Source organism: Hyla sarda, chromosome 4, assembly GCF_029499605.1.
Source record: "Hyla sarda isolate aHylSar1 chromosome 4, aHylSar1.hap1, whole genome shotgun sequence".
Taxonomy (NCBI): Eukaryota; Metazoa; Chordata; class Amphibia; order Anura; family Hylidae; genus Hyla; species Hyla sarda.
In genome coordinates this window covers 22351605-22364951 of record NC_079192.1, presented here as the reverse complement: position 1 = coordinate 22364951, position 13347 = coordinate 22351605, and the positions used below count along the sequence as shown (strand labels likewise).

General features: G+C 40.6%; 1 protein-coding gene across 1 annotated transcript in view; it reads left to right on the top strand.

The window, feature by feature from the left end:
* The first annotated feature begins 2324 nt into the window (after positions 1-2324).
* Positions 2325-13347, top strand: part of VAMP2 (vesicle associated membrane protein 2) — a 48173-nt gene continuing 37150 nt past the window's right edge. Inside the window, exon 1 of the mRNA XM_056570138.1 lies at positions 2325-2448. Within this exon, the coding sequence (XP_056426113.1) occupies positions 2447-2448 (2 nt within the window). The 5' untranslated portion in view covers positions 2325-2446. The remainder of the gene's footprint in view (positions 2449-13347) is intronic.

Sequence of the window (13347 nt, the reverse complement as noted above, 5' to 3'; positions counted from 1 at the left end):
GGATCTTCTGAGGAATGTGGGAGATATTTTGTGGAATGCAGGTGGATCTTCTGCAGAATGAGGGTGGATCTTCTGCGGAATGCCGGTGAATCTTAGTAATGTCATTAAAATCGCATACGATTAAGATCTAAATTTTAATCTGGACAAAAAATCGGGTGCATGAGTGGGACACGAATAATCAGTGGAGGTCAATGGATCCATGGATACAATGGATATATCCAATTCTGTAAAATTTGTAGGTTTAAAATCGCGCAGAGGAGTCGGATGGAAAAAATTGTGATGTGAATGGAGCCTTAAACGGATAAAAACGGACAGCAATACGATTTAATGCGATTTACATAGTATTGAAATCGGCACAGAAAAAGTCGAAAATGTACACGGATCAAAACAGGTGCATGAGTCGGATACGATTTGTCAGTAGAAGTCAATGGATATGTCTAGATCAATGTTTCCCAATCAGGGTGCCTCCAGCTGTAGCAAAACTACAATTCCCAGCATGGCTGGACAGCCTTTGGCTGTCCAGCCATGCTGGGAGTTGTAGTTTTGCTACAGATAGTTGCACACTGTTTGGATACCAAAGTCTTAGGCACAAACCCAGCAAATTGTTATCGGCCAAAAATAAAAAAATAAATTAAAAAATAAAGCAGAAACAATTTTAATCGTTTTTTTTTCGGGACAAAAAAATAATCAGGTAATTACATCACGATTTCGGCATCTGACTACTTAGATTTGTTGCCTAAAAATCATTTACAATCGTATTTCTAGTCGCTTTCATAGATTTCTATTGAAATGGACTTGAAATGGTGCTCTCTGGGTAACAAAACATGTGACAACCCTTATCATGTGACTAACAATCATGTGACGATATCAAAGGTCCTTTATCCTTAGTATATAACGTACACACATTATCGGGGAACACTGCAGGTGACTCTGCAGGGACTCAACCAGACAGGACTGTAGGAGCATATCCCGTACTGGGACATCACACATACATACACGTAAAATCAGACGCAATTTAAAAAAAGAGGACGTAAAAAAGTAAAAAAAGTGCAATCACATCTCGGTTCCGCGAATCCGGCAGCCGGAGATAGCAGGAGAATTTCTAAAACGCCTCCTGACGCACGCTGGCCGCATCAGCGCGGAACAGAGTCAGCTAGTGTCTCTGACCGGCTCATTTTGCCGACCATGTGGGAGATTTATCAAAACCTAGAGTGGATTAGTGCTGCGGTTGCCCATAGCAACCAATCTTATCGCTTCTTTCACTTTTAGAGGCTTTTTTTTTTTTTTTTAAATGAAAGAAGCAATCTGATTGGTTGCTATGGGCAACTGCACCGCTTTTCACGTTCACAGGTCTTGATACGGGGGGGTAACAAGACCTGTGAACATGAACAGCGGTGCAGTTGCCCATAGCAACCAATCAGATTGCTTCTTTCATTTAAAAAAAACACCGTATCCGGGTAAAAAAAAATAAAAAATCGTCGGAAAATGAGCCAAGGCGGAAACGCTAGCTGACTCCGGTCGGCTCATTGAATCAGCAGGGCACGGCGCCGATACTCCCACCGTATCCGGATTCGCTAATGGATACGGTCGGGATATGAGCCGTGTGCGCAAATGCTATCTAAATCTGGTGGGTTTGTTGAAATCAATGAGGCATGGCGCGTATAGGGCAGGAGGCGGTTTCGAAATTCTCCCGCCGTCTCCGGGATCGACTTTACGTTTTGGCCTCCGATGATCTTACGTGACGTGAAATCGGATACGATTAGTGAAAAGAAGTCAACGGATACGTCAGTCTTTCCCAAACAGCGCGCCTCCAGCTGTTGCGAAACTACAACTCCCAGCATGCCCGGACAGCCGTAGGCTGTCCGGGCATGCTGGGAGTTGTAGTTTCGCAACAGCTGGAGGTGCACTGGTTGGGAAAGACTGAGGATTCTGTACCATATTTAAGCATAAAATCCTGTAAACCAATGTGAATGATCTCCTGCTTTGTAATATGTTTAGATCAGGTCAGCCATATTTACTGACACCTGTAGGATTCTTTTTTTCTTCTTCTTACTGACGTGTGGGGGGCTACGGCTTTCGTCGGTAGTGATGGGTCACAGCCCTGCCCCCGCCATAACCCCACCGAGCACGATCCAATACCGTACACCGTGGCACAACACATGACCCAGGTATATGAGCGTACACAGAGTGCAACGATATACGTTATATATATATATCTATATGTATGCAGCGCGCAGAGTGACACATTGTATCTATGAATAATATATATATATATATATATATATATAGCACTATAGCCGTCCCTCCCCATCCCCCTGCTTCATCCCCTCCCTGCCCCCTCCCCCTCAGCAAAGCCCCGGATGTCAGTGACGTCATTGAGAGCCATCTTTTGTCAGAAGCTGGAGAAGAAGGAGCTGCAGCAGCACCCTGAACAGCACCCTACAAGATGTGAGTGCCCTTCCCCAGCCCCCTCCCCTGCACCCACATATGTATTTCTTGTGCGCCATATACATACCTTCCACGTAGAGTATACAGCGCCGTACGCTGCATCCAGCCGGGGACAGACGGGAAACCTTTCCCAGATCCTTGCCCTGCACCCACCACAATCTGCTGTTGTGTCACACGCTCTACGGGGACACACACATTAGACGCTGGTGACACACACACACACGTATACACACACACATCATAATCTACAGGTGTATATACTCCGTGACCCCCTGGATAGATGTTGGTGTGACACACACAGCAGTCTAGATATATATATATATATATATATATGTGTGTGTGTGTGTATCCGATGAGAGGCCGGTGTCACACCAGTCTGCTGTTGTGTCACACACGCTGCCATTTTCGAATACGGGCACCGGACACGTTTGACACACACACAAACACACAAAAAGCAAGCCAAGGGCAGGCATCACTGCGCCCTGCTAGTGTTACACACATGGACGGCGAAGCCTCCCTGATGCTTGTGTGACACACACATATATATACTGGACGGAGCTAGAGGCCGATGTCAGACGTACACACACACACACAGTGCACACACAATGTCACCCGTCTATATGCAATATATCCTACTAGAGCCTAATGTCACCCATCCATATGTCACCCATCTGTATACAGTGCACCCTACTAGAGTCTAATGTCACACATCTATATACAGGGCACCCTACTAGAGTCTAATGTCACCCATCTGTATACAGTGCACCCTACTAGAGTCTAATGTCACCCATCTGTATACAGTGCACCCTACTAGAGTCTAATGTCACCCATCTGTATACAGTGCACCCTACTAGAGTCTAATGTCACCCATCTGTATACAGTGCACCCTACTAGAGTCTAATGTCACCCATCTATATACAGTGCACCCTACTAGAGTCTAATGTCATCCATCTATATACAGTGCACTCTACTAGAGTCTAATATCATCCATCTATATACAGTGCACCCTACTAGAGTCTAATGTCACCCATCTGTATACAGTGCACCCTACTAGAGTCTAATGTCACACATCTATATACAGGGCACCCTACTAGAGTCTAATGTCACCCATCTGTATACAGTGCACCCTACTAGAGTCTAATGTCACCCATCTGTATACAGTGCACCCTACTAGAGTCTAATGTCACCCATCTGTATACAGTGCACCCTACTAGAGTCTAATGTCACCCATCTGTATACAGTGCACCCTACTAGAGTCTAATGTCACACATCTATATACAGTGCACCCTACTAGAGTCTAATATCATCCATCTATATACAGTGCACCCTACTAGAGTCTAATGTCACCCATCTGTATACAGTGCACCCTACTAGAGTCTAATGTCACACATCTATATACAGGGCACCCTACTAGAGTCTAATGTCACCCATCTGTATACAGTGCACCCTACTAGAGTCTAATGTCACCCATCTGTATACAGTGCACCCTACTAGAGTCTAATGTCACCCATCTGTATACAGTGCACCCTACTAGAGTCTAATGTCACCCATCTGTATACAGTGCACCCTACTAGAGCCTAAAGTCATCCATCTATATACAGTGCACCCTACTAGAGCCTAATGTCATCCATCTATATACAGTGCACTCTACTAGAGTCTAATGTCATCCATCTATATACAGTGCACCCTACTAGAGTCTAATGTCACCCATCTATATACAGTGCTCCCTACTAGAGTCTAATGTCACCCATCTATATACAGTGCTCCCTACTAGAGTCTAATGTCACCCATCTGTATACAGTGCACCCTACTAGAGTCTAATGTCATCCATCTGTATACAGTGCACCCTACTAGAGTCTAATGTCACCCATCTGTATACAGTGCACCCTACTAGAGTCTAATGTCACCCATCTATATACAGTGCACCCTACTAGAGTCTAATGTCACCCATCAATATACAGTGCACCCTACTAGAGACCAATGTTACCCATTTATATACAGAGCACCCTACTAGAGCATAATGTCATCCATCTATATACAGTGCACTCTACTAGAGTCTAATGTCATCCATCTATATACAGTGCACCCTACTAGAGTCTAATGTCACCCATCTATATACAGTGCACCCTACTAGAGCCTAATGTCACCCATCTATATACAGTGCTCCCTACTAGAGTCTAATGTCTTCCATCTATATACAGTGCACCCTACTAGAGCCTAATGTCATCCATCTATATACAGTGCACCCTACTTGAGTCTAATGTCATCTATCTCTATACAGTGCACCCTACTAGAGCCTAATGTCATCCATCTATATACAGTGCACCCTACTAGAGCCTAATGTCATCCATCTATATACAGTGCACCCTACTAGAACCTAATGTCAGCCATATATATACAGTTCCCCCTACTAGAGCCTAATGTCATCCATCTATATACAGTGCAACTTACTAAGGCCTAATCTCACCCATCTATAGACACAGTGCACCGAACTAGAGCCTGATGTCACCCATCTTTATACAATGCATCCTACTAGAGCCTGATGTCACCCATCTTTATACAATTCATCCTACTAGAGTGCTGTGTAGCCAGTTAAGCTGGCTCCCTGCCACTGCAGGTGCGCTACTGCTGTACACTACACTCCGGACACCAGGTGGAACTACCTGGAGGAGTCCCCGCCTATCCCTTTATCCCCTTCCTATTGAGGTTGGGAGAGCGGGGAGCTCTGCTACTGATGGTACACAAGGAGAGTGGTATTGTCATCACTTTCATATACCCTTCATGAATAACATATACCCTTCATGAATAACTCCACTTAAGATACATATCTTTGTGCTGTCTCCGGTGGTACATTAGGAGAGTGGTATTGTAATGATTTGTATACATCCCCCCCATAATTTATTCCACCTATGATATCTACCCATGAGCTGTCACTATCTGGCTAAAGTGAATCTATTCTATATATACACTTACCCCATTTCCCCCTGAAGACATCACAATATGAGACAGAAACGCGTTGGAAATTGAGGGAAATCTGTTTATGCATATAATACTGATGGTACTAGCGGATGTCCACCAGCTGGGGGTAACTTGTATTGTCCGGTAACACCAGCAGTGCTGGCGCTTTATCTGTATGGTTTTTTAATGGTATCACAATGTGATTGGTGAATTTTAAAAGGAATCATTAAAAGTTATGTATTGTTGCACTTCCCCTTTGATTATTTGATATTTGATTGCTGGGAGATTATCGGTCATCTGCATGACCATTTAAGTACTTTTCAGCTTTATTCCAATACCCTTTCAGAGTCTAATGTCCTCCATCTATATACAGTGCACCCTACTAGAGCCTAATGTCACCCATCTATATACAGTGCACCCTACAAGAGCCTAATGTCATCCATCTATATACAGTGCACCCTACTAGATCCTAATGCCATCCATATATATACAGTGCACCCTGCTAGATCCTAATGCCATCCATATATATACAGTGCACCCTACTAGAGCCTAATGTCATCCATCTATATACAGTGCACCCTACAAGAGCCTAATGCCATCCATATATATACAGTGCACCCTGCTAGATCCTAATGCCATCCATATATATACAGTGCACCCTACTAGAGCCTGATGTCACCCATCTATATACAGTGCACCCTACTAGAGCCTAATGTCATCCATCTATATACAGTGCACCCTACTAGAGCCTAATGCCATCCATATATATACAGTGCACCCTACTAGAGCCTAATGTCACCCATCTATATACAGTGCACCCTACTAGAGCCTAATGTCATCCATCTATATACAGTGCACCCTACTAGAGCCTAATGTCATCCATATATATACAGTGCACCCTACTAGATCCTAATGCCATCAATCTATATACAGAGCACCCTACTAGAGCCTAATGTTACCCATTTATATACAGAAAGCCCAACCTCAACTAGAGCCTAATGTCACTTATCTATATATAATGCACCCAACCAAAGGATAATGTCACCCATTTATATAGAGTGCACCCAACTAGAGCCTAATTTAATTTGTCGGTATACAGTGCACTCTGCTAGAGCCTAATGTCACCAGTCTATGTACATTGCACCCTACTATAACCTATTGTCACCCATCTATAAACTCTGGATCCAATTAGAGCCTAATGTTACCCATTTATATATAGTGTGCCTAACTAGAGCCTTATATCAATGCCAAGCATCTACCCAACCCCAACTACAGTCTTATGTCACTCATTATATATACAGTGCACCCTACTAGAACCTAACGTTATCCATCTTTATATACTACTTCCTACTATAGCCTAATGTCATCCATCTATATACAGTGCACCCTACTAGATCCTAATGTCACCCATCTATATAGAGTACACCCTACTAGAGACTAATGTCATCCATCTATATACAGTGCACCCTACTAGACCCTAATATCATCCATCTATGTACAGTGCACCCTACTAGAGACTAATGTCATCCATCTATATACAGTGCACCCTACTAGAGACTAATGTCATCCATCTATATACAGTGCACCCTACTAGAGACTAATGTCATCCATCTATATACAGTGCACCCTACTAAGGACTAATGCCATCCATCTTTAAACAGTGCACTCTACTAGAGCCTAATGGCACTATATATACACAGAGCACCCTACAAGAGCCTAATGTCATCCATCTATATACAGTGTCCTACTAGAGTGTAATGCAATACATCTACAGTATATACAGTGCACCCTACTAGAGCATAATGTCATCCATCTATATACAGTGTCCTACTAGAGTGTAATGCAATACATCTACAGTATATACAGTGCACCATACTAGAGCATAATGTCATCCATCTATAAACAGGGCACCCTACTAGAGCCTAATGTCATTCATCTATAGATATAGTGCACCCTAATAGAACCTAATGTCATTCATCTATATATATATATATATATATATATATATATATATATACATATATATATATATATATATATATATATAGTGCACCCTACTAGAGCCTAATGTAATCCATCTATACACAGTGCACCCTACTAGAGCCTAATGTCATCCTCCTATATACAGTGCAGCCTAATAAAGCCTAATGTCATCCATATATATACAGTGCACCCTACTAGAGCCTAATGTCACCCATCTATATACAGTGCACCCTACTAGAGCCTAATGTCATCCATCTATATACAGTGCACCCTACTAGAACCTAATGTCATCCATCTATATACAGTGCACCCTACTAGAGCCTAATGTCATCCATCTATATACAGTGCACCCTACTAGAACCTAATGTCATCCATCTACATACAATGCACCCCACTAGAGCCTAATGTCATCCATCTATATACAGTGCACCCTACTAGAGCCTAATGTCATCCATTAATGTACAGTGCACCCCACTAGAGCCTAATGTCATCCATCTATATACAGTGCACCCTACTAGAGCCTAATGTCATCCATCTATATACAGTGCACCCTACTAGAGCCTAATGTCATCCATCTTTATACAGTGCACCCTATTAGAGCCTAATGTCATCCATCTATATACAGTGCACCCTACTAGAGCCTAATGTCATCCATCTATATACAGTGCACCCTACTAGAGCCTAATGTCATCCATCTTTATACAGTGCACCCTACTAGAGCCTAATGTCATCCATCTATATACAGTGCACCCTACTAGAGCCTAATGTCATCCATCTTTATACAGTGCACCCTATTAGAGCCTAATGTCATCCATCTTTATACAGTGCACCCTATTAGAGCCTAATGTCATCCATCTATATACAGTGCACCCTACTAGAGCCTAATGTCATCCATCTATATACAGTGCACCCTACTAGAGCCTAATGTCATCCATCTATGTACAGTGCACCCTACTAGAACCTAATGTCATCCATCAATCTACAGTGCACCCTACTAGAGCCTAATGTCATCCATCTTTATACAGTGCACCTACTAGAGCCTAATGTCATCCATCTATATACAGTGCACCCTACTAGAGCCTAATGTCATCCATCTATGTACAGTGCACCCTACTAGTGCCTAATGTATTGTATTATCACACATATACACCGTCATACACCTGATACCCTTCTTGTATTATCACACATATACACCGTCATACACCTGATAACCTTCCATTATTATCACACATATACACCGTCATACACCTGATACCCTTCATTGTATTATCACACATATACACCGTCATACACCTGATACCCTTCCATTATTATCACACATATACACCGTCATACACCTGATACCCTTCTTGTATTTTCACACATATACACCGTCATACACCTGATACCCTTCATTGTATTATCACACATATACACCGTCATACACCTGATAACCTTCATTGTATTATCACACATATACACCGTCATACACCTGATACCCTTCTTGTATTATCACACATATACACCGTCATACACCTGATACCCTTCATGGTATTATCACACATATACACCGTCATACACCTGATACCCTTCTTGTATTATCACACATATACACCGTCATACACCTGATACCCTTCTTGTATTATCACACATACACCGTCATACACCTGATACTCTTCATTGTATTATCACACATATACACCGTCATACACCTGATACCCTTCTTGTATTATCACACATATACACCGTCATACACCTGATAACCTTCTTGTATTATCACACATATACACCATCATACACCTGATACCCTTTATTGTATTATCATACATATACACCGTCATACACCTGATACTCTTCATTGTATTATCACACATATACACCGTCATACACCTGATACCCTTCTTGTATTATCACACATACACCGTCATACACCTGATACTCTTCATTGTATTATCACACATATACACCGTCATACACCTGATACCCTTCTTGTATTATCACACATATACACCGTCATACACCTGATAACCTTCTTGTATTATCACACATATACACCATCATACACCTGATACCCTTTATTGTATTATCATACATATACACCGTCATACACCTGATACTCTTCATTGTATTATCACACATATACACCGTCATACACCTGATAACCTTCATTGTATTATCACATATATACACCATCATACACCTGATACCCTTTATTGTATTATCACACATATACACCGTCATACACCTGATACTCTTCATTGTATTATCATACATATACACCATCATACACCTGATACTCTTCATTGTATTATCACACATATACACCGCCTTACACCTGATACCCTTCTTGTATTATCATACATATACACCGTCATACACCTGATACCCTTCTTGTATTATTACACATATACACTGTCATACACCTGATAACCTTCCATTATTATCACACATATACACCATCATACATCTGATACCCTTCATTGTATTATCACACATATACAGCGTCATACACCTGATACCCTTCATTGTATTATCACACATATACACCGTCATACACCTGATACTCTTCATTGTATTATCACACATATACACCGTCATACACCTGATACCCTTCATTGTATTATCACACATATACACCGTCATACACCTGATACCCTTCTTGTATTATCACACATATACACCGTCATACACCTGATACCCTTCATTGTATTATCACACATATACACCATCATACACCTGATACTCTTCATTGTATTATCACACATATACACCGTCATACACCTGATACCCTTCATTGTATTATCACACATATACAGCATCATACACCTGATACTCTTCATTGTATTATCACACATATACACCATCATACACCTGATACCCTTCATTGTATTATCACACATATACACCGTCATACACCTGATAACCTTCATTGTATTATCACACATATACACCGCCTTACACCTGATACCCTTCTTGTATTATCACACATATACACCGTCATTTACCTGATACCCTTCATTGTATTATCACATATATACACCGTCATACACCTGATACCCTTCATTGTATTATCACACATATACACCGTCATACACCTGATACCAATTTTGTATTATCACACATATACACCGTCATACACCTGATACCCTTAATTGTATTATCACACATATACACCATCATACACCTTATACCCTTCTTGAATTATCACACATATACACCGTCATACACCTGATACCCTTCTTGTATTATCACACATATACACCGTCATGCACCTGATACCCTTCATTGTATTATCACACATATACACCGTCATACACCTGATACCCTTCTTGTATTATCACACATATACACCGTCATACACCTGATACCCTTCATTGTATTATCACACATATACAGCATCATACACCTGATACCCTTCATTGTATTATCACACATATACACCTGATACCCTTCATTGTATTATCACACATAAACACCGTCATACACCTGATACTCTTCATTGTATTATCACACATATACACCGTCATTTACCTGATACCCTTCATTGTATTATCATACATATACACCGTCATACACCTGATACCCTTCATTGTATTATCACACATATACACCGTCATACACCTGATACCCTTCATTGTATTATCACACATATACAGCATCATACACCTGATACTCTTCATTGTATTATCACACATATACACCATCATTTACCTGATACCCTTCATTGTATTATCACACATATACACCGCCTTACACCTGATACCCTTCTTGTATTATCACACATATACACCGTCATACACCTGATACTCTTCATTATATTATCACACATATACACTGTCATACACCTGATAACCTTCCATTATTATCACACATATACACCATCATACACCTGATACCCTTCTTGTATTATCACACATATACAGCATCATACACCTGATACTCTTCATTGTATTATCACACATATACACCGTCATACACCTGATACCCTTCTTGTATTATCACACATATACACCGTCATACACCTGATACCCTTCTTGTATTATCACACATATACACCATCATACACCTGATACTCTTCATTGTATTATCACACATATACACCGTCATACACCTGATACCCTTCTTGTATTATCACACATATACACCGTCATACACCTGATACCCTTCTTGTATTATCACACATATACACCATCATACACCTGATACCCTTCATTGTATTATCACACATATACACCATCATACACCTGATACCCTTCATTGTATTATCACACATATACACCGTCATACACCTGATACCCTTCTTGTATTATCACACATATACACCGTCATACACCTGATACCCTTCTTGTATTATCACACATATACACCATCATACACCTGATACCCTTCATTGTATTATCACACATATACACCATCATACACCTGATACCCTTCTTGTATTATCACACATATACACCATCATACACCTGATACCCTTCATTTTATTATTACACATGATGGCGCCCTGCACAAAAGCGGTACATTAGACATCACTAGACATTGGAGCACATTCACAGGGGTCACATTGACTAGTGTCACACACACATTACACATAGCCAGATCTTCACAATACCTGGGTGGTGGGTTTTGGTGCTGGGCCTGGCTCTTACATGGCAGAATGCTCATCCTTCACATAGATCGCAATAAAGAGTTAATGTTGTGTCACATGAGTCAGTGTTATATAAAGGGCTACACATAACCAGTTGGATGCACATGGCACAGCCTGCCACCATTATACAGGGCCGGGGGGGGCTTCCACAACCCAACACGGGATTGTGCAGGGCCGTTTGTAGAAATGGCACGAGGTGTGATCAGGAAGGGGTCATAGAGGGCCAACAGGAGGAACTGGATACATGTTCATCAAAGACCACAGATGATAGATATCATATCTATATATATCATATCTATCTATCATCTATCTATCTATCTCTTATCATATCTATCTATATATCTCATATCTATCTATCTCACATGTCCCAGGTTATGTGTTATTTCTCTGCTATTACCACTGGAGACGTCTTAATTCATACATAATCTGGGATTATAATAGTAATTGCACGGCGCAGGCCTTCCTTAAGCCTCCTTGGGCCTAGTAAAATTGAACCCTAAGAATGTATTACTGGTATATATCTGGGTTTATGCACAGTAAAATTCCCTGAATCCGGCATAATCGGGGACGTTTTATAATCTGGGCTTGTTTCCCATACAGAACAGTATAGGTATAGAGCAGTATATATGTTGTATATTTTGTATATTCCATGGTGTATACGTATAGAGCAGTATACATGTTGTATATTTTGTATAATCCATGGTGTATAGGTATAGAGCAGTATACATGTTGTATATTTTGTATAACCCATGGTGTATAGGTATAGAGCAGTATACATGTTGTATATTTTGTATATTTCATGGTGTATAGGTATAGAGCAGTATACATGTTGTATATTTTGTATAATCCATGGTGTATAGGTATAGAGCAGTATACATGTTGTATATTTTGTATAACCCATGGTGTATAGGTATAGAGCAGTATACATGTTGTATATTTTGTATATTTCATGGTGTATAGGTATAGAGCAGTATACATGTTGTATATTTTGTATAATCCATAGTGTATTGGTATAGAGCCGTATACATGTTGTATATTTTGTATAATCCATGGTGTATAGGTATAGAGCAGTATACATGTTGTATATTTTGTATAATCCATGGTGTATAGGTATAGAGCCGTATACATGTTGTATATTTTGTATAATCCATGGTGTATAGGTATAGAGCAGTATACATGTTGTATATTTTGTATAATCCATGGTGTATAGGTATAGAGCCGTATACATGTTGTATATTTTGTATATTCCATGGTGTATACGTATAGAGCAGTATACATGTTGTATATTTTGTATAATCCATGGTGTATAGGTATAGAGCCGTATACATGTT